Below are 22,716 nucleotides of genomic sequence, written 5' to 3'. Positions count from 1 at the left end.
AGGTCCAAGCCATTATCATCTCCTACCTGGATTATTCCAATAGCAGTCATGCTGCTGGTCTCCCAGCTTCCTCCACTCTAGTCCTCAAGAGAGCCCATTTGGCACAACACAGTCAAAGCCATCTTTCATATAAAAAGTAAATTGATCTCCCCTTGTTTCAAACCAATGGTTTGAATAACAAACCCTGCTGGAATAACATCCAAATGCTTTCCTGTGATCTACAGGCCCAGGGAGACCTCCCCCCACCTCCTTTCTGCTCTATATCCTGACACCACCCTGTACACACATGGCTCCACAAATCCTTTCTGTCCATTAAACAGGCCTCAGAGCCTTGACATTGGCTGTTCACATCCTAACATTATTTATTTATTCATCACTAGAAAGTTCTGGGCAGGAAAAGAATCATTTGTTTTGATCCTTATTCTATTTTTTGTCCAGATTTACTACAATGCCCAGCAGACAGTAAGGCATTCAAAGCACATATGTCCAGGGGGAGCAAAACTCCCCACCCTTAGCTATGAACCGCTTCTAGTAACTTCTTTCCAAGTGTACAGTATAGAATGATGGGGGCAGGGAGAATAACTTCATCATGGAGAAAACCTGACCGACTCAGCCTCATCCAGGTACTCAAGGTCATGTTTACTAGTAGCATGACCCCTTTTTATGATGTGATGAGAATTGCATATAACCTCTGTGGTCTTTGTCCCAAAAATAATGTAATTCTAGTATGATTATTTAAAAAATTAGTCAGACAAAGCTTACTCAAGGGACAAATATCTGGCCGGTACTGAACACTCTCAAGATCATGTCCAAATATCAAGGAAAGTCTAAGAAGCTTTTAGAGCTGAGAGAGATGGCAACATATATGTCACAGTATTCAAGATGAGATCCTAGAACAACAACAATAAAAGGACTTTAGGCAGAAATAAGGAAATTAACAAAGTATGAAATTTAGTTAGTGACAATTCATCAATATTGGTTCAGTATTTGCAATAAACGTATCCTACTAACATTAGAAGTTAATAACAAGGAGACTGGCTGAAGGAAGCTTTCTGTACTATCTGCTTAATAAAACTGTAAATCAAAGCTGCTCTACAGTAAAAGGTTTATTTCCAAAATACATTTGTTCAGTGAGTGAATGCAGAGCAATAAACACTGCAAAGATATTTTTCACATCTTTTATAAGAATTTTTTGAGCCCAGGCTCCAGTATGATGTTAGAACTAACAGTCTAGTTCCCAAAGTCTGTGAGGCATTGTCTGGGGGCAGACTGTTTGCATCATTACTTGGTTAACAGCACACTTGAAACACTGTAAAGGCAGACATCCAACCCTATCTGAACTGCCAGTGGTTCTAAATGAGGAGCAGCGTTCGGGTCAATGACAGAAAAAAAAAAAAAGCCTGTCCTCTTTGAGGATGAATCAGTCTCCCACTGCTCTCAAGTCCATCCAGCCACAAGTACTGCCAAAGACTTACTGTCCGCCTGAATCCAGGCTGGGCTTATCAGCCAGCTCCCATCCCAGATGGACAAACACAAAGTTGATGAAACACAAGGCTTTCTTTGGAGGATCAAATGGTATAGCGCAGATTTGAAACAGCACAGAGGATCAAAGACCAATCATGGGAGCTGGGGCAGTCAAGGAAGGGTCCTGCAAAAGAAGGGTCCGACTAGACCTGTTATAAGAAGCAGAATTTAGAGAAGCAAGAGGAAGGAGGAGGAGGAGCATGGTATCCACAACTACAAGGAGTGGTCTGATTAGCACTGAAGAGAGCCCCCTGCTGCCAGAGGGACAGTGGAAAAGGAAGTTGATAAACTGAGCCCAGGCTAGACTAAGAAGAGGCTTCCCAGACTTTTAAGGGATTCTGCATCATTCATCCTGTCCATACTTAATGATCTTCTTGTCCTATCTTCTACCCTCCTGCAGGCCTCCAAGGGCAAGATTTCTACCCCACCACAGCCTGCAGTAAAAGGACCTACACATGGTAATGGCTCAAAGAAACATCCTGTGAGTGACTAAGAGAGAATTAATGAGTAGATATCATCTAAGAAGCTGGGGCTTTACCCTTCTCATAACAGGGGTTAGTGGAAAGCCCCACAATCAAAATGATATTTCCTCAACTATCTCCCCTACCTGGAGGCCCTGCTTTCTTCCCCTTTGGTGTTTACCCCCTCCCAACTTCTTTCTAGTCACCTGTGTGCCTATTTCCTACCTATCACCTCACAGTCATTCAACAAGCACAAACTGATTATTTGCTAAATGCCAGGCATTTTTCTAGATGTGAAAGATACAGACAACATGGACTATAATTTCTACTGTCATGGAGTTGTACAGCAGGAAGCAAAATATATAGAATGCTAACTGGTGATAGGTGCTGTGGGGAAAAAAAATGTCAGGGAAGCAGGGTAGAAGCTGAGAGTGGCATGCCATTTTAAGTTGGGTGGTCCTTTGCATACCTGTAGGAGGCAAGCCAAGTCTCCTCTTTTTTCTTTTTGTGTTCACTAACCCAGTATGCACATGCAAAAAGCACAAAAGAATGAGAGAATGAGAGTACTGGAAAGATTAATCCATTTCTTTTCTTTTTTGGCCAGGAGGGTGCCTGGGCTTGAATTAAGGCACTGGCTGCTGCCTTTGAGCTTTTTTGCTGAATGCTGGTGCTTTACCACTTGAGACACAGCTCCATTTTCAGCTTTTTAGCATTTAATTGGAAGTAAGAGTCTCATGGACTTTCTTGCCCAGGCTGGCTTCAAACCCTGATCCCCAGAGATCTTGGCATCCTGAGTAGCAAGGCTTACAGACATAACCCACCTGGTGTCCTGCCCTATTTCTTTTCTTTAAGCTTTTTGTTTTGGGAGAACTAGAGATGCATATGAGGTAATACAAGGTAATGCTTGCTACCCAGTTTTCCCAATGGTAGCATCCTATTTGGCTATGGTGCAGTATCAAAACTGGAAAATCAATGCCCATATAACCCACACATTCAACTAATCAGTTTTGTTGTTGTTGTTTCGGTCGGTCATGGGGCTTAAACTCTGGACCTGGGTGCTATCTCTGAGCTCTTCAGCTTAAGGCTAGCACCCTACCACTGGAGCCACAGTGCCACGTCTGGTTTTCTGGTCGTTTTTTGGAGATAAGAGTCTCACGACGTCCCTACCTGGACTGGCTTTAAACCATGATCCTCAGATCCCAGCCTCCTGAGTAGCTAGGATTATAGGTGTGAGCAACCAGAGTCCAGTTCAACTCATCAGTTTTATGTACACTTACTCTATGTATATGGGAACATAGTAGATTCAGTTGTATGCAATTTTAATGAATAGTTCATTTTTAATATGGAAATCATTTGAGGTGTCCAGGGATGGTGGAAGTAGGGTGACACAAACCACCCATCATGCAACATGCCTGAGCTCTATTCATCTGTGTAAGCATCCTAGAAAGGCAGATATTTGTAACCCAACTTACATATGTGAAAACTCAAAGAAACAACTTGTTGGAAGTCCTATGGTTTATGATGACTGCCTAGATACTTTCCTCAAAACAAGAATAGTAAAGGAGCCGGGCGCTGGTGGCTCACGCCTGTAATCCTAGCTACTCAGGAGGCTGAGATCTGAGGATCGCGGTTCAAAGCCAGCCCGGGCAGGAGAGACTGTGAGACTCCTATCTCCAATAAACCACCAGAAAACCGGAAGTGGCGCTGTAGCTCAAGTGGTAGAGCGCTCGCCTTGAGCTGAAGAGCTGAGGGACAGCGCTCAGGCCCAGAGTTCAAGCCCTACGACCGACAAAAAAAAAAAAAAAAAAAAAAAAAAAAGAATAGTAAAGGATGGAGGGGGGGGTGGGGAATAACAGAAGATTTAGAGACCAAAAAGAAGAAGGTTTCAGAGACATTGGAGGAACCAGGAAATGAGAGGGGATGTGCTAAGGAGAACAGATATATTCACAGAAAAAAGAAATGCACTAGAGGAGCCTAACAGAGAAGAGAAAGATGTCTCAGGGAGGCCCTGATTTCATGGGCAATGTATGATTTCTCAGGCATGCTCATTCATATCTCTGGACTTCATGTTCCTCAGCAGTGTGGGGTGGGAAGAGAAAGAACCATCCCAGCCCAGCCCCTGCTACCATGTGAATGTCTGCCTCAAATTCATATGCTAAAATTTGATCTCCAATATGATGGCCTTTGGATGATGGTGGTGCTTGGGGAGGTCATCGGAGTGCAGTTTTCATGAATAGGATCAGTGCCCTCTCAAGGGACCAAAGAGACCAGAGTTCTCCCTTTACGTGGCCTCCTACCATGTAAGCACACAGGGAAAAAGTGCCACCTGTGTCCTTACCACACAAATTGCTGGCACCTTGTTCTGGAGTTACTTTCCTCCAGAACCAGGAGAAATGAGTTTCAGTTGTTTATAAGCCACCCAGCTCATGGTATTCAGCTAAAGCAGCACAGAATGTTAAGACAATCAACCAGGATTGCTCCAAGGGGAAAAAGGGAGAGGTAACTCTTTATAAAGCTAAAGTGCTAGATCAACTGCCAAAACCAGAAACAAGGAACTAACCCAACGACCCAGCCTGTCTGCAGTTTCCACTGAGAATAAATGGCTGGCTTTCCCAAGGATGAAAACACAGAATTTAGGTCAGTACACATAGCGACTCTCGCTCTGTTTATAAGAAACAGAGAGTGTGTGTTCCTATTAAATGCTTTTGAATCCCAGCAAGAATGAGAGACCCAGGCTGTTTATGGCTTTGGATATTTACTTTTCTCATATACAAATCAGCTTGGGTACCATCAGAGCAGACGCCACCTCACACTGCGGCCCTCTGCCGTCCAGGCGTCTCCCTGTGCCCCACACATGGTTTGAATTTATTGGTTTTAGCAGCTTTCATTTATATTGTGTGAGGATCACGGAATGACCAGCAAACAGAAGCTCTGATCCGTGGCCTGGAAAAAAAAACACAGAAGTGTGAGGAAGGAGCTTGTGGGGTAGAGCTGGGAGGATCCTGCTGATCCAAGCAGAAGCACCTCCCACCCAAAGGGTGGCCCAATGAAAGCCCTGGGGCCACTTTGAGAATAAAGGATCAGTGGGATAGCCCTGTCCCACAAGGACAGGAGATGGTTAGAAGATGAGGCTGTAAGAAGGCTCTTGGTTGTCTAGACAACCCAAAGTTCAAACTGGGTGATGGTGGGACACTACAGGTGGCTGCCAAGAAGTTTGACTTCCCAGATTGGAACATCTGGAAATTGGGTACTGTGGCAAGGTGGCTGGCCAGGGACTTTCAGGTGATGGTCTGTAGATAGTGTTGATGATTTCACAGATGCACACAGAATCCCTAAGTGTATACTTGGGGGCCACACCCTGGGGGAACCCAATGTCATTACATGAAGTCCCTACCCTCAAAGAACTTTAGCCTAACGAGGAAGACAGAATGTAAACATATAACAGACAATAAAATACAAAGGGCTGTGTTCTAGTGAGGTCAGAATGTGCTTAGAGAGTGGCTTTGCGGCAGCAGGATTGTGGTTTCTGGTTTACAAAACAAGCTGACACTACTAAGGGAACTCTTCTAGGGGTAGGGTGGCTGCCCTGGTACATGCTGCTGGACCTCAACCCAGTGTGCTCACTACACGCTGCAGACCTTTCCACCTTCCACTTTAGCTTAGGAAGCATTCAATAAAATGAAGGCTCCACTCACCCGCACTCTGAACAGGTGGAATCTCCTTCCGGCCATTTAATAGGTCATGTGAAATGTAAGGATACAAGATCTGCCCTACAGTGGCCATGTCAGGTTTTTTCCCAAAAGGCCTTGATAGGTACCAGGGCAGCTGGCTGCATTTAGCCTTAGCACACTTTACCATCTAATTTCTAAGAGACAACACTGCCCTGAATTTCTGTCCTAGAAGCTGAAGACCCTGCGTCTTCTGATAGACCTGTCTAGGGCAGTTGCTTTTTCATGCCAAACTGGATGTATTCCAGTTTGACCAACGAAGGAATAAATGAATCAATGGGTCTGTTTGCAAACGGAAGAAATTCTGTAGAACACAGGAATAGGGAAAGTTCTCCCTAGCTCCCATGCAACCAGATCAAGCCTAAACCATTTTTTTTTTTTTGGTGCCAATAAGAGGGCTTGAAATCTGGGCCTCACACTTTTGCTTGGCTTTTAAGCTCAAAGCTGGTGCTCTACCAACTTAAGCCACACCTCCACTCAAGCCCCAACTTTTTACCATGGGAACCACGGCTACATAATGTGGCCCCTGTGTACTTCTATGGCCAACTATCTCCGTGATTCCCTCCAGTGTTCTCCACCGTGATCAGGAGATTCTCTCAGTCTGATCAGTATTGCAACCAGCTTGTGTGTCTGATGCTCCTCCTGAACCCAGGGGCCATTCCTGGTCCTTCAGGACTGAGCTCAGGTGGTTTCATACTAAATAAAGCCAAGCTAGGCACTCAGAGGCAGGTTTATTTTATACAGTTGAGCATTTGCAAATTCATAAAACTCCTGGGGATGTAGACTTATCCTTCTTGGGAGTACCTATAGGACATCTAGATGACTGGAGTTCCTGCAAAGTCCTCTCTGCCCAGGAAAGTACTCAACAGTACATCATGGGTTGTATAACAGTACATCTGTCTAACTACTGTGAGTGGAGTGTTCTTGTCACATTTCCCCACTCCTGTACCTACAGGGCACTTACAGAGAAGCCTCCCAGCCATCTGTACTAGCATTGCTACACATTTTCAACCTTCCTCGAAAGGGAAGCTCCAAAGTCTCAAATCTCTGTCCTGGTCATCACTTACCTATCTCAGAAGAGCTGAACCCCTATTCTCAAAATTCCAGTTTCTCCTTCTCCTCATCTATGTCATTATCTTCACTTTTTCATTCAATGCAGAGGGGTTCAGAGCACAAGCTCTGTAGCCAGAGTGGATGGTGTAAATTCCAGATCCTCCACTCATTTGCTGTATAACCAGGCCAATGTATTACCTCTCTGGGCCTCTGTTTCTTCACCTGTGGAATGGGGCTGAATCTCCCTGAGATCCCACTATGAAGACAAAGTAGGGTAGTGCTGTGAAGCACTCAGACTCATCCTTGGCATGTCTGTTGTGAGGCCCCTCTCCTGGGTCTCACTAGACTCCCTCCTTTCTCCTCTTAGCCAATGTTCATCTCTGAATCCCTCTGTCCTGGAACTGAGCCCAGCACACTGTGGGTTCCAGTAGTGCTTGGCAAACAAATGAAAGAATAAATGGATGCATGAGCTGTTTAATAATAAGTAATCCAGTTCACTAAGTATTTAGAGTATTACTCGGCAGGAGAAAGAGAAAGGAAAAATGCATATATACTTAGTGCTAAGAGCACCACTGAATGCTTGTAAATGAAGTCCTGACCAAGCTCTATCGTACCTGATTCTCCTAGTAACTCTGAGCTGCTGTGCTGAACCTCCTCCACCTGTCAGAGCAGTGGACAAAAAGGACATTTGTTCAATCAAGGGAGAGTACCAAATCATCCATCTAACCCAGGAGAGAGCTGGGTCTCAAGCTGGGGTCTAGTTCAAATTTTTCAATCCCTTCTTTCCCTGTCCCCACTCCAGGAAACAGCGGGAGACTGGGGGTGAGCTGAGCCAGAATGAATATGGTCAGACATTGCATACCACAGATGGTCAGGGGGAAAAAAATGACGATGTTCTGGGTGGTCAGACCACACAGTTCTCATCAGGCCAACCAAGCAGCCATCCTTGCCCTGGATGATGCTCAGTGTCGAGCAAGGGATGGAGAACCGCCCTTTGTACAAGATGGGTTTTGCCTCAACACACAAACAGCCTGAAAGGGGGCCAACAATAATAATTAAAATGACCACTACTTAACCCACCCCTGTTAACATTCATTACCTCTCACTGTGTGCCCCGCCTACAGCTATGCACTTCTGAGGCCTCACCTCATTTACACCTCACAACAACCCCAGGGGGTAAATACTATTGTGAGACCCCTGCTTTTCAGATGTGGAAACAGATCTTAGCCATCCAGGCAAAGTGGGAAAGCTGGAATTCCAACTCCAGTCCAGTTTCTTGCTTAAGACATCTAAAATACCTAAGCCCAGATCCAGGCTTCATTATCTTACACAAAGTATTTACCCTCAACTTCCTTTAAAAAAAAAAAAAGAGGACAAATTGCTGGGCATTAGTGGCTTATGCCTGTAACCCTAGCTACTAAGAAGACTGAGATATGCGGACTGCACTTCTCAGCCAACTCCGGCAGCAAAGCCTATGAGACTCTCATCTCCAATTAACCACCAAAAAGCTGGAAGTGAGCTGTGGATTAAGTGGCAGAGAGTCAGTCCTGAACTAAATAGCCAAGGGACAGTGCTCAGGACCCTGAGATCAAGCCCCAGCACCTACCCAAAAATAATGGGGTAAATATTTACCTTTCACGATTGGCTTAGTAATGTACTGTAACAGACTTGAGGCCTAACACTACAGGACTAAATAACAATGGCTATCTTGAGGGCTGGATAGAAAAGGGTGAAGTAAGGAGAGGTAGAGGGCTTTTTTTTTTTAAACTACATTCCACATTTTTCCATCCTGGCATCTTCGGCTAATAGTCTCCTTTGTCCCAGGACAGCCCTCTCCCAGCTCCTAGCCCACCTGTAGTCTCTCACAAAACTATCTTCATCAAAAAGCTACATTCTAATCTCATCAGCCTCCCCAGTAAAACTACTCCCGTACAAGTGGAAGAACATAAAACTACCAGCAAGCCCACCAGCAGACTCCACAGTGCAATAATCACTACACATACCAGCCAAGGTCAAGCACAATGACCATCCTTTGTTTCCATGGAGATCTCACAGTACATGTTGACCCATCCCATGTCCAATGTTTCATCCAAAGCTTTTCAAGCTACATCTGAGCCCCAACACAGAGAGCCTGGTTATCAAACGATGCATTTGCTATCCAGCTGATATCTATGGATCCATATAATTGGAGCTCTGAGAGGCCAAGAACAAATTTAGTCCCTTTACTGAGCTCAGCAACCATATTAGACAAGGTCCAGGAAACCTGGTGTAGGCCCCTTCTCTGCTGCCTTCCTTGTTAAGGAGACTGCAAGCAGGATGCAAATGATTAAAATTACCTGGAATTATCATTGCCAATTAGGCTTTTGTTTCCTCTCAAAATCAAGGCAAACAGCCCAAGAAAGGGGAACCCCTCTGAAACCACAGCTAAAAGATGAGACTGGGAGATTTCCAGATGGCTTTTTCTGCTTGTGTCTTTCTAAAGGGGCTTTCAAAGGGGACCCAAGGCTTAAATACTAAAGGCCTTTCAAGCACATTAAGTCCACTGGACATAACACAAGCCAGGTTAACTTTAATTAACCCTAATAGAAAGGAAGAAGGGTAAATCCTTTAAACAGAAAAAGATCAAGGGATGGGGAGGAGGCCTGGTCTTTTTTATCTTTGCTCCTTGGCTTCCCCAGGTAAGGCTGGCTCCACCTGGCCTAGGAAGTGCCCACTATGTGCCACCCACATCCCTGCTCTACCGTGTGGCTGCTCTTAGGCAACACACCCTGGTACTCGTGGAAGACAGGGCGGAGGTAGATGCACCTTCAAAGGAACACTGACAAGCACCTCAAATGGAGTGCAGCCTCCAAAGTTTCCAGGGGCACTTGGGGGCTTCCCTTCCAGAGCGAGATGGGCTTACTTGGCATGCTGACCTTGTAGCACTGAGCCAGGCAGAAGTGGACAGACCCTAGGCAGATGGTTTCATTCATCCTGGTTTCTAGGCCCAGACTGCACCACTGGTCTCCTCAGTCTAAAAAGAACTCCATTGCCTTTACCAGGGTAAAGGCAGCTAGTGTCCCTGCAGCTTCTCCCAGGAAGTTTTCCTGGGTCTTTCCAAGGCTGGAGAGGTTGTGTACTTACAACCTCTGCCACACCTGCCTTCACCTCCCTCATCCCACTGTGGTGTTAAGTCTTATCTGTTTGTATCCTTCCCTGCCCAGAAAAGAAGCATCTGGGTCTCAATATGTTATTGCTTGCTTTTGTGTCTCTAGCACATATCCTGTATCTGGCACACAGTAAGAACTAAAACGATTCTGGAAAACTTGTACAATGATGGTAATTTTAAAAGTGGAAAAAATTGCTATGAGTTAATCTCTGAACGTTTGTGTGTCTGGTACTATTGCTTAAGAAGCTGACAAATGAGGAAACAGAGGCCAAGACAGGCTATATAACTCATTGGAGGTTACCTGCATTACTACTAAGTGCAGATTGTGTGCACAGAGACACTACAACTCAGGGTTGGAGGAACAACACCTAGAGGCTTTTTCAAGGCTAACACCAGGTTGTAAATTTACATAAAGACTAATTTGGGACTCTACAGATGGAATCAGACTAGGGAACTACTTCAAATAAAGGAAGCAAAGAGGAAGTGGTTTTTTTCGTGTGTGTGTGTGTGTGTGTGTGTGTGTGTGTGTGTGTGTGTGTGTGTGTGTGTGTGTGTGTGTGTGTGTGTGTGTGTGTGTGTGTGTGTGTGTGTTTCTTTTTTGCTGGGCCTGGGCCTTGAACTCTGGGCCCATGGCTAGCACTCTATCACTTGAGCTACAGCACCACTTCTGGCTTTTTCTGTGATTAATTGGAGATAAAGGTCTCACAGACTTCCCTGCCCGGGCTTGCCTGGAACTATAATCCTTAGATCTAAACCTCCGGGATAGCTAGGATTACAGGCATGAGCCACCAGCACTGGGCTCAGAGAAGGAGCTTTATGCAGAGAACACAGGCTCATGAGGCTGGAGCAAATGATAGTAAATTTGATCCAGTGGGAAGGGTGAATCATGGGAATAAAAGGTGACAAGGTCTGGACACTGAGGGCAGGGAGATGTATACATGTCCTGTCTGAGGAGGGGATGGTGGTCAAGTGCCTCTGTGAAGGCTGGCAGGTTACCCAATAAAATCATCTTGCATTAAACAGTCAGAAGAAGGGACAGAATCTAGGGTCATGTACAGATGCAGAGACCACCCAGGCATCTTACGGCCTCAATGGCAGCCCTGCTTGATTTTGTTTATGGTGCTAGCTGGATGACCTTCTGGCAATTTTCAATCATGGCTAGGCATTCGGCATGACCCAAGTACAACTCACCAATCAGGCCTTTCAAAACGCAGTGCTAGAAGCCAATCACATTGGTGCACACAAACGGAATCTACTGAGTTAAGATCAGATGACATTAGTCCACAGTGGCAGTCCAAACTGGTGAGCTTGGATAAAAGTCTGAAGAGCCCAGGCCTTTAACAAAGATGGTCCTCAAGGAACTCTACTCATTTAGGTAAAGGAACAGCACAAAACCAGTGCATGGAGAACTGGGAAGGACTGGATGCAAGAGTCATAAGAGAAGCAGGCAGAGATGGTACAGCTCAGCCTTGCTGCAACTCCCAAATCAAGACAGTGAGAGGAGAAAATCAGACTTTGTGCGCATGTGTTTACCAGGCTCAGGACTGGATCCAGGGCCTCCTGCATGCCAGGCAAGCACTCTACTACTTGAGCCACACCCCTAGCACTAAATTAGATGTTTTTAAATGAAAATAAGTCAGCCTGGGTGGAGTCAGCCTGGGTGGAAGGGTGCCTGTGCTCCAGGTAGTAAAAGAAAGGAAAAAAAGTCTTTGTTCATGATTGACAGCTAAGAAAAAAAAAATTTCAGAATGCAGATACTGTGACAAACTCACCAGACTCATGGATGCTATTAAGCTCTGACCCAATGGACCAGAGACAATACTAAAGATGGCGGACATGTCTCAGGTGGAAAGACTGAGGGATTTCTGTGACACATTTGGCCCGATTTTTTTTTTTTTTTTTTGCTTATGTGGTGCTGAGGAATTGAACCCAGGGCCTCATGCATTGCAAGGCAAGCACTCTACCACTGAGCCACCTTCCCAGCCCCTTTGGCCCGATTTTGTAATCAATTATGAGCACATTTTTAGGCAGTTTAGAATCAGGAAAGAGTGCCTAAGTAGTAATTACAAAGTAAAAATATCAAAGTGCTGAAAAAATGTCATAAAAGAATTCCGCTGGGGGTAGGAGGGCGGCAAAATAAATGTGGCTGCATCTTTAAAGAAAACTCTGGACCCAATCTTCCAGAGCAGATCAGACCTAAGAGCATTCTAGGAAGACTTCCTGGAGGAGGTATAGCTTTAAGCTGAGCCTTGGAAATCTTGGGATTCAGAAGCAGGAATAAAAAAAAAAAAGAGGAAATGCCTAGAGAAGGAGGGAGGCCTAGCAGAAGCAACACATTTCCAAGCTTGGGGCAACAGTCTTGTGTTCCAGCGGATATACTGCCTAGATTTAAAAGCCTGTGCATCCTGGAGGAGCAGCCTGGCGAGACGGCTTGGCAGCCACTGAGAAAAACTGAAGGCTGGGCCACCGGCTGCCTGTGGATTAAGTGGGTGGACAGAGAGCCAGTGATAGAAGATAAAAGGGAGTGAAGTGGATAATATTTAGAAGCAAACTCAAGGGGGAGAAAAACGTCAGCAGCCCAGGCTGGCAGGCTTCAGGGCTGGCCAGCATTCTTTAGTTTCCTCCCTAGAAAAACTGCATTACCAGGCGACCTCTTCCTGGCTTTGAGAGATGTCCAAATGGGAACTATTAACAATGGCACGCTCCCATTTTTATCTCCATCAGAAAGCGCTTTGGCAGTAAGGCTTTCTCTCTGGCCATGAACTGGAGTGAGGTGTGGGGGGGGGAGGGGTGTGGGGGGGGAATTAGACACTGTGTTCACAGATGGGGCTTCCTGGAATTCTTGAACACTGGCCCTTTCCAACTCAAAGATTTTAGAAGTCTGTGTTGATGAGCCGAAAATGCTTCAAAGTTAAGAGGCTAGAATTTCATGATGTGAGGATTCTTCTAAGTCCCCAACTGTCTCTCTGAACCTCATGTTCTAAGATTTCACCATTCCTTGGTTCCCAAAGTCTCAAGAGTTTTGTTTGGGCTTAGAAGCCTGGAGCTTTGGAGCCTGGAACCTTCTGATTCGAGGCTAGATTCATCACCTCTGGCTTTGGAGCTTCAATCTCCTTTGGAGATATGGTTAAACCTTCCAATTTCTTGCTTCTGAAATTGTCACACACACACACACACACACACACACACACACACACACACACACAAACACACACACAGAGCTCTAAGATTTCTAAGGCATGGATTGACCAAGTTATAGAGAACTTGCTGTGCTAGCATGCCTATGCATGTACACACACATGTTCCCCCCCCCCCATACCAATCTTGGGCTTGAACTCTGAGCCTGGGCACTGTCCCATAGCTTTTAAGTTCAAGGCTGGTGTTCTACCAGTTGAGCCACAGCTCTACTTCCAGCTTTTTGGTGATTCCTTCCTACACAAGGGACACAAGATGGCAAAATCATTAGGTTGTTTTGACTCATCGATGAGGCTATGGCAAAATACCCAACAGTAGTGAATTTATACACAACACACATCTGTTACAATTCTGGAGGCTGGAAAGTTCAGGGTCAAAGTGTCAGAAGATCTGGTGGCTGATGAGGGCCTGTTTCTTACACATGGGCCTCTCTGTGTCCTCACATAGTAGAAGTGGAAAAGGGAATAAGAAGGACCCTCATGTCCCTTTAGAAAGGCACTGCTTTCTTCCCAAAGCCCCTTTCTCCAACCTCTTACATCGTCACCTTGTGAGTTAAGTGTCAGCATGTGGATTTTAGAGGGACCCAGACATTCACAGCATAGTTTGGGAAGCTTAGATTCAAAGCAGGCCCTTATTCTTACCTTAGTTCTAACTTTGGACTAGTCCTTCTCTCTCCCTGACCTAACTTGTCTCCTTTGTTCCACCACAACCTTCCCTGGTGCCTTCTCTTCAGCCTGCATTTCTTGGAGGGCCTGATCCACCCCACCCCTGAGCCTCTGAGCCTGAGTTATCCATCATGGGCAGGACTACTGCTGAAAGCTACTTGCTGGAAGCCTGTTCGTTCCAGAGGGTGATCATGCTGCCTGCCTTCAGAACAGAGAAGAGCCTCAGCCTGTTGTGGCATAGTTTGCGGAGCACCTGCCCAGGCTTGATCTTCTCTGTCATCCCAGCCTGCTCCTTCCTTCATATCCTCACTCATTCAACCAGAAAGCTCATTGGTTGTGCCCATGCAGGGTCTGGGAACAGAGGATGGGGAACAACAGCATCGTGGCCTTCCAAGAGTATATTAGCTGAGAGTGGACATTGCAGTTATTCCCTGGGAGGTGGCCATGACTAGCCTTGTTTCATAGTTGTGGAAGTGAAGGCACAGAACACTCAAATGATAGCCTGTCTTGTCCCTGATTCTTCATGCTTCATAGAGAGACCCTGTTCTTTCATGTGCTTCTTGAAGCATGCTCCCCTTTCTAAATCAATGTCTAATTTCACCCTCTGGTGTGGAGATGCTCAGAGAACGTCTGTCACATGGTAAGGAAGCCCCTGGGCATACCGCTTGGTGTGCTTATACTCAGATTCCTTCCAGGCCTAGGTGGCATTTGCACGCGCGTGTGCACACACACGCACACAAGGCTGGATGATAGAAGGGAATTAAGGATGGTTATATCATGGTTGCTGACTATTGCTTATTAACTCATCCGTTCTGCAAGTATTTATTGTGCATTTACTAAGACCTACTGTTTCCCCAGAGTATAGATAGAGGAGACTTTTCTCAATTCAACTGTGCAGACTTAGCCATCTTTACAGCGGTCCCATGGAAAGCTGAAGATGCATTCCAGGGAGGCGGTCGGTGCCCAAAATGTCTTCAGAAACTCATACTTTAGAATTACCTTCAGATCCAATTTATGAGCCAGGCACAAAACTAGTTTCAGCACTTTTCAATTATCCATTTTACTTTTTTTAGTAAAAAATGAAGATCTCCCTTCACGTGCATGCTAATCTACCATTCCATATACCCACACATACAAATATACCAGCTAATGCCATCTGACTCTTAAACACCAAAACAAATCCATTTTTAAGATACCTAAAAAGGTTGGCCTTTAGTAGGGGAAAGACCTGAGTCTGAACCCTGAGTCCACTTGGCCTGTCTAAGTGATCAAAGCCAAATGATTCAATGTTTTCAATTTGTTGTCTTTAAAAATAGGTATGACAATAAACCTTGTAGCACTGCCAGGAGGGTAAGAGAATATACTTGTGAGAGCCAATGCCACGTGTTGTGCAGAGACAAACCTCAGCACCTGATTTTGTGGTTTCCATCTCCCTTTGTAGGAGACTTGTAAATTTTATAAACATTTTGGACACTTTTGGCAGACATGCTCTAGAGTTCCAACTCTATACACTCTGGTGATGCCAGCATATGTTGGTTAAAATATAGTGTAGAGGATCTTTGTTCTCCTACGTTCCCTGGAAGGACCTCATAACATAGTCTCTAGTGTACAGGAGTAGGGTGGATGGGGAGGATTGAGGCACCCCAGAGGGAGTAGTAGAAGCTAGTACCAGTCCCTGGAAGTAACAGGCAAAGTTGATCGGGATCTACAGATTTGAAGAATATCCTCAGGTCAATTGTCCTAAGGCTCAGGTCTCCAGGACCCCAAGAGTAAAGGGTGTGCCAACATGTCCCAGTTGAACAAATCTTCATTTTGTTGAGCTAAGGTTGGGACAGTGAATATGGAGGCTGGAAGAAAGGCATGGATGCTTCAAGAGCAGCCCTCCTCTTCCCTTTCCCTGATCATACTCTGTCAATCATAGCTAGGAAGTCGTTCACTTTCTCTACAACCTTCTAAAGGTAGTATCTTCGTGTATTCACAAAACCAACTTGACTTTGAAAGGCTGGTTAACTATTACTCCATCCATCCAACAGCCAGAAACATTAAATCTTGCCTAAGATTATATACAGTTCTCTATGTCTTACCCACCAAACTGAGCTAGTGATAACACAGCAGGAAAATCTTTAAAAGGCTTGCCTACGTATCATTACTCAAGACCCAGAGTCAAAGGAAATGATTTCTCTGTAAGTACAAACTCCTCAAGAAAGAAAATGTTCAGCTCTCAAGTCCTAAAGGCAGAAGAGGACTACAGGATAAATTACAGGAGGGTATCAAGCACCTGGCCAGGAGGAAGTCTAAGAAACAGCATGGGGTAGCAGGAAGAGCACATCCTTCATTTAAGAGTCTGGCTCTGTTCCTTGTTAGCCATGTGACCTTGGGCAAGTCACTCAACTTCTCTGGTGCCCACCTTAGAAAGCCATAGTAAAGTTATCCAGGGAATTCAATGAAATGGAAAGGCATGCGGAGTTTCCTGCTGGGTGTCTGGCACGTGGAATTGATTAGAATCAGCCTATGGAATGTCAGGGCTGGAAGGGGCTTGAAAGATGACCTAATCTTGGTGTCTCATTTCACAGGCAAAGAAAAAAAGGTTCAGGGAGAGGAACTGACTTGCCCAAGGTCACATGGCAAAACTCATGCTGATATTGGATCTAGCGCCTTCAGTTTATTTTGAAATTAGAGGTCAAAAAACCTATCCGTTGGCCTGATCTTCCAAGCTACGCTAGCAGATCAGACACCAACCATACAAGCTTTCCCGTGGTCCCTGTAGCCCCTGTAGCCCCTGACGTCCCCAAATTTAATCTTTCTTTATCCACTTAACAAGCAAACACATGGTATTTCTATCCAGAAAAAAAGAGACATTAAAAAAATCATGAAATGAAAATCTCAGACTTTCCCAGAGTGGCAGCCTTAAAAGGCTTCTTTTTCTCACCTTCCTCTCACTGTTCTCTCCCCACCCCAACTCAAATATTTTGCAATAACAGTAATGCTTCGAGGAAAGAGAGGGGGAAAAAAAACTGATGCACTTAACAGATATTTCGGTGCAATAATGCATCACAGATGTTCCTATCAAACTGTGCATGCGTGCATGCAATTTACTGAGAAGTGGTTGCATTTCTGACTTGGGGAAGAAGGTTCTAGAATCCCACCTTTCCCAGTTAGTCCAAGACTGCCCAGGAGGACAGAAGAAGAGGTTTCATCACCTCCCTCCAAAATGACAGCAAGACAAATTGATGCTGTCAGATGCTTGGGCAGGTGGTGAAGGGTGTTTAGATTAGGAACTAAGAGAAATTCCTGTTTTCTTTTACTTAGGACTTGCATTCTGGGTGCTATGGAAAAGCTGGACCCAAGAACAATTTGATGAGTGAGCGGGCCTGGGCTGGTGATAGGGTGGGTGTGTTTTTGCAACAACAGAAATTGGAGTCTGTTTGATCTTCAAACATAGGCTTTGGAGAGACTGTCAGTGGGCTCCTTGCCGGCCGATGAATGGCTTCTCAGAAACTTTTCCTAAAACATAAGCTCACTTTGCAGCAAATGTTTTCAACCTACCAGAGCCATCATTTGGTTGAACAGCAGCCTTTCCAGACCCCTCTGAAGAAAGATAGTTTTGTTGTTTTAAGAGAGACAGATTAAAGCTAGGGGCTGTTTAACCAGGGAGCGCTCCCTTTCAACCCTGGTTGGGTTCCTCTGTGGTTGGTATAAAGAGGGGTGCTGAGACCAATGGTGGATCCCCCACCTCCCTAACTTAAAGAAGAGACTGAGCCCTGACATGAGGTCTCTGAGCAGAGAGGCCTCCCACAAAACTGCCCCCAAAATAAGATGGGCGGTGAGGGCTGGGGGTGGAGTGGGGGAAGAGCTTGACACAGATAATATTAGCTCGTGAGGCTGGCAAGGGAAAACTGACTTCAGAGAGAGCAAGCCGCTATGTTCAGAGAATTCAGCACTGGGGTAGAGAATACACAGGATTTTCCCCCGTGGAGAAGGAGTCAGGCATAGTCAGTATCCTGCGGGGCGTGACTAACTGCCCCAATATCCCTGCCACTGGGGCCCTCTGGGTAAGGACTCCACAGTTATGGGAGAGCCAGCAGGAGAACCAACAAACCCGCCTTTCATTTGGCCGGCAAATCAATCTGGCTTCTTACCTCCCTGGGGACAATATTGCATTTCCCCTGGAAAAACAAAGGCCAGAGATCTTGGAAGAGGAGTGTGTATGTGTGTGTATGGGGTGAGGAGGGGGGGATCAGTTTCTGCCATGGTTTCCCTGGTGAAAAGCTTGCAACATCTCAGCAGCAAACTAGCAGGTTTGATTCCAGTGGTAAAGTTCAGCTGTCTCAGAACCACCCCTCACTCAGGGCATCTGCCTGTCTTAGGACCTCCTTGGAGAAGGAACCACCAACCTGGGATCCACAGCTCAGTTCTCAAGGCACAGATGTGAATTCATTGTCCCCAGGGCCTCGGAGTTAAGTTTGGGACCAGTGAGTTACGGGTGACCTCTGCCCATGGAAACAGGCTTTTAATGACATTTTACTGGATAGGGCCTCTGGCAGCCAGAGACTTTAAACCTCTTAAGCCTCTCCCTTCTCCCTGCCACTTCCACTCCCTACCCCCTCTGCCCCCCCCCCAACCTTAAGGTTCAGAAATCAGAATTGTCGGCTTGAAAGCAAACACATTTCTCTGAAATTATTAACCCCCAACGTCTCTTTTGCTGACTTTCTCCCAAGTCTCAGGGTCGCAGAGCACGGGGGAATTCTGCAGAAATAGCAAATCAGTGCTAGTATAGGCCAGAACCACAACACCTGATGCTATCCACTCAACACAGTGCACTCCAGGCACCAAATCCTTCTCCACACAGACACAGCGGCCTCCTGCTCAGGAGACGCCAGGCCTGCAGAAAGACTGATACAAACTAGCAACTCCCCTCTCTCTCTCTCTTTTTTTTTTTTTTTTTTTTTTTTGTTCTGGATCTCTCTGATGCTCCCAGGGAAATTCTTTCTGCTCAGGCAAGCACAGCAGGTGGAGAGTGGATATCCCCAACAGGGAATCACTGAAATGGAAGAAAACACACAAACTCTGGCACACACCAGTTTCCTCGCATCCTACCATAGCGGCCCAGGGCTGTCCCAGGGCCAGAATGAAGCTCTCCTTCTGGGGAAAGGATCTGACTCTGGCTGCCTGCTGGAGGGCAAAAACAAACAAAACACAGAATCAGAGCAGAGGAGCAAGGTCCTGAGGCTGCTGCTCAGAGCTGGCACACACATGCCTACCTGGGAGAAGTTGAGCCCGTTGAGTGGATGGCATTGCTCCTCTACCTGCTCCACGGCCCCTGTACTCTTCTTCATCTTCTCAGCCTGCTGGGCCAAGTAGAGGTCCAGCACGGGCACTCCACGAGAGCGCACGTCAGTCTCCGTGAGCGAGTTCACCATGAGCATCACCCACACTGGCCTCTTGCGCTCCCAGTTGCCCGCAATGGCATTGAACAGGTAGTCGGCGTACAGTCCCTTGCCGCGCTGTGCAGGTGTCATCCATGAGGGCATCATCAGCTTCACATAGTCCAGGTGGCGCTTCAGGCGCCAGTAGAGTTCATGAGGCAGGACATCCTGCAGGTTCTCCCCGTGGGGCAGCAACTGGCAGCTGGCCAGAGCCGAGATGGTATAGGGGTCAGTCAGGTCCAGCTCAAAGTAGACACGGGCACTGGCCTGGAACGCTGCCTTGGAATTGTCCGGGATGAAGTCCCAGACTCGGGTGTAGGGGACGTGAATGGTGCCAAACAGGTAGGCTGGAGGATGGCGCCGGATAGTCCACAGGAAGGAGTTCAGTTCCCTCTGCTGCAAGGGGGAGAGGAGAGGCCAGGCAGTGAGGCACAAGGAAGCGGAGCCACACCAGGGTTAGATGGGTAGCAGGGGAAGGGAGGACAGAAGGCAGAGAGACCCACTCCAGCTGTTCCAAAGAGCAAGGGCTGCTGGGGGCTGGGGGCTGACGCCTGTAATCCTAGCTACTCAGAAGGATGAGATCTGAGGATCATGGTTCAAAACTAGCCTGGGTAGGAAAGTTCAGGAAACTCCTGTCTCCAATTAACCAGTTTAAAAGAAAATCTGGAAGTAAAGCAGTAGCTCAAGTGGTGGAGTACTAGCTTTGTGTGGAAAAAAATCTAAGGGACAATGCCCAGGCCTTCAGTTCAAGTCCCAGTACTGATGCCAAAATAACAATACCATCTATGCTGTGAGAAGCCCCCAGAGCAGTGCCAGGCACTGAGAAAGTGGGCAATGAAGAGAGGCTCTCATTATGACTTGCTTTCACTGGGAGAGCCAAGGACTGCCACACCACCTGAGAACACTCATTGCTTGGCCAAGCCAAACCTTCACTGGGTGGTGTTTCATGTGGAGGGTGGGGCTGGGGGTGGTGGTGGACGACAGAGAGTCCTGCTCTGGCAAGAAGGGAGGAAGTCATATAACTTTTAAATACAACCATTAGAAGACACATGCCAAAAGCACTTTGAAAGCAGAACACCTATTAAAAATAGCACACTGATTTCAACAGCTACTTTTCCCGTTCATCGGGGTGGATATGGGTTTTCTTCTTGCAGGGCAGGTTTGGGGGGGGGTGTTAACTTACTTTGCTCCACTAGCTGAGACCATAGATGAGAAAGTGCTTTAAAACCTTGCAAAGCCAAGTCAAAGCTCAATTTCTGGGTTGGGAAGAGAGCGTTCCATAGAATTAATCCTAAGAAATGTACATATTCTGGGTGCTTTCCAGATTCCTCCACCAAAAATGCATACCTGGTCTCCATCCCCAATTCTGTCATTTCCTGTGACCTAACTAACTCCCACTAAAGGTGTGTATGTGTGTGTGTGTGTGCGTGCGGGCGTGGGCGTGTGCATGGGTGGATGCATGGGCATGCAACACCAGAGCCATTTCTCCACATCCAGAGTTGGACCAGGGTAAAGGGCAGGGGCAGGAGACTAATATTTCTGTCAGGCAAGCTCGTTTTCTATTCCAAAAAGCTCCACTGACCACTTGTAAACTTTAACATTTTTTTTCTTGCCTGATTGTGGCACAAATAAAAAAAAAAAAAAAACACGGGTTGAAGATTGAGGAAAACCATTCCTTCCTTTAGTAACAAAACTTGTAAATCTTAGCATATTGGGGATAAGTGCCATGCTAGCTGGCTAAAGTCCTCCCTGCTTCTGCACAAGGCAAGCTAGCTTGCTAGTTGTGCACCTTACCCAAGGTCAACTAATTCCCTGTCACAGGACAGCACAGGAAGACCCTAGGCAACTTCCCCAGTCTCTAGGCCTCCAACTCAGGATCTCTGCAGAAGGGTTCTGGGGAAAATCAAGGGATTCCTGGGTTAGGGAAGAGAATGTAATTACTTGACCCTCCTCCCCCAAGGAAACACTAAGCCAACATGTGCTAGCGTTTCCTTTTTCTCTCCCCTAGACTCTTCCTTCCCCTTTTCGCGAATCGGGAGCACTTGAGGTGGTAGGTGCTGGGGCCTGGGCTGCAGAGAAGTGAGAATCCGCACGTGAGGACAGCGAGCCCTCATTCAGAACCTGCAGGCAGGGAGAGGGAGGGAGGCCTGGGAAGGGGCAGAGTGTGCCTGAACGTCGGAGAAAAGTGCCAGAAATATAGGAAGAGAGGAGAGAAAGAAGCGTTTAAAGACAGGATAAAAGTCAGAAGGGAGCCCGAAAGGGGCAAAGAGGGGGGGGGGGAACCCAAGCAGGACCAGAAGTCAAGAAGAGAGCCCAAAAGCGTTAGCGAGTGGAGAAGGAACCCCAGGGAGAGGGGGAGAGGGAGAGGGAGAGGGAGAGGGAGCGCCCATCTGGGCTCTTGCTCCGGGCAAGGAGACGTGAAGGAAGGGTGCCCAAGCTGTGCCCGCACGCAGGACCGGGGTGGGACGGGTTTGGACTGAGGTGGGTGAGAGAATGAGAAGCCAGACCACTGCCCCCCACGAGGCGGGGTGCCGGGGTGCCGGGGCGGCCGGACGGGCGGGAGAGTGGCGGGGCAGGCGCTCGCTCACCGATCCGGGCGGCCGGCACTGTCCTCCGTCTGGGGGCTGCGGGCGGGCGCGGGCGGTGGCGAGGAGGGCAGCGAGCAGCGGCCCCGCCAGGGCGGCGTGCATCCTGCAAGGGGCCCGCGGGGCGCGGGGGGACCCTCCCGGGCGGCGTCCCCTCAGTAGGGCGGGGAGCCCCCAGCTGGGCACCGAGGGTCCTCTGGAGCGCGAGGCTCCAGCTGCGAGATGCTGGGAGCCCTGCTGGGGCGTGGTTGGCTGTCCCTTTCGGACCTGGGGGTCCCTCTGGGGCGGGGCTCCGTCTGTTGGAAGAGGGGGACCCTCGGGGCGGGGCGGGGCCCCTCTCCAGGGCGCGCAGCCCGGTTGGCCGAGCCCGGGGATTCTGCGAGCGCGCGGGGATCCCGGGGGCGCGTGAGGGTGCCGGGGGCGCCGCGCTAGGGCTCGGGGGAGGGGGTACGCGGGGTTTCTGGAGGGGAGGCGGTACCGAGATCCCGGAGTTGGTGAGGGTCTGGGGTTACGCTGGGCACCCGGGGCGCACCAGGATCCCAGGGGTGCGCGGCGCTCTAGGAGGCGCGCGGTGGGACAAGTGCGGCGGAGGGCGCGGCGGGGCGGGGGGTCGGGGCTGGGGCGCCCGGCTGCCCCCCCCGAGCCCGGCTCAGAGGGGCGGCGGGCGGCCGCGCGGCCGCTGCCCGGGCTCCGCCATGCTGCTCTGCGGCCGGGAGGGAGGGAGAGAGGAGGGCGGGAGAGCGGCGCGGAGCCGGGCCGGGCGGGGGGCTGGGGCCGCCGGGGTGGGGGGGAGGGGAGGACCCGGAGCGGGGGGCGGGGGGCCGGGGCCGCGCCTCGCCGGGCCGGGCCGCGGGGAGTCCGGGCGAGCTCCGCGCCCGGGCGCGCCGAGGCGGAGTCTGATGGGCATGGCAGGCGTTCGCTCGCTCGCTCG

The 22,716-nt window shown here is 48.1% G+C and overlaps 1 protein-coding gene across 1 annotated transcript in view; it reads right to left on the bottom strand.

Moving 5' to 3' along the window:
- Nucleotides 1-22,314, bottom strand: part of LOC138814730 (metalloprotease TIKI2) — a 208,790-nt gene extending 186,476 nt beyond the window's left edge. The window contains exons 1-2 of the mRNA XM_070003852.1: nt 21,789-22,314; nt 19,036-19,596 (exon numbers count right to left, since the gene is read on the bottom strand). Of these exons, the coding sequence (XP_069859953.1) occupies nt 19,036-19,596; nt 21,789-21,890 (663 nt within the window). The 5' untranslated portion in view covers nt 21,891-22,314. The remainder of the gene's footprint in view (nt 1-19,035; nt 19,597-21,788) is intronic.
- Between the last annotated feature and the right edge of the window lie 402 nt (nt 22,315-22,716).

This window comes from Dipodomys merriami, unplaced genomic scaffold (genome assembly GCF_024711535.1).
Source record: "Dipodomys merriami isolate MVZ:Mamm:240054 unplaced genomic scaffold, mDipMer1.0.p SCAF_604, whole genome shotgun sequence".
Taxonomy (NCBI): Eukaryota; Metazoa; Chordata; class Mammalia; order Rodentia; family Heteromyidae; genus Dipodomys; species Dipodomys merriami.
This window is presented reverse-complemented; position numbering and strand designations above follow the sequence as displayed.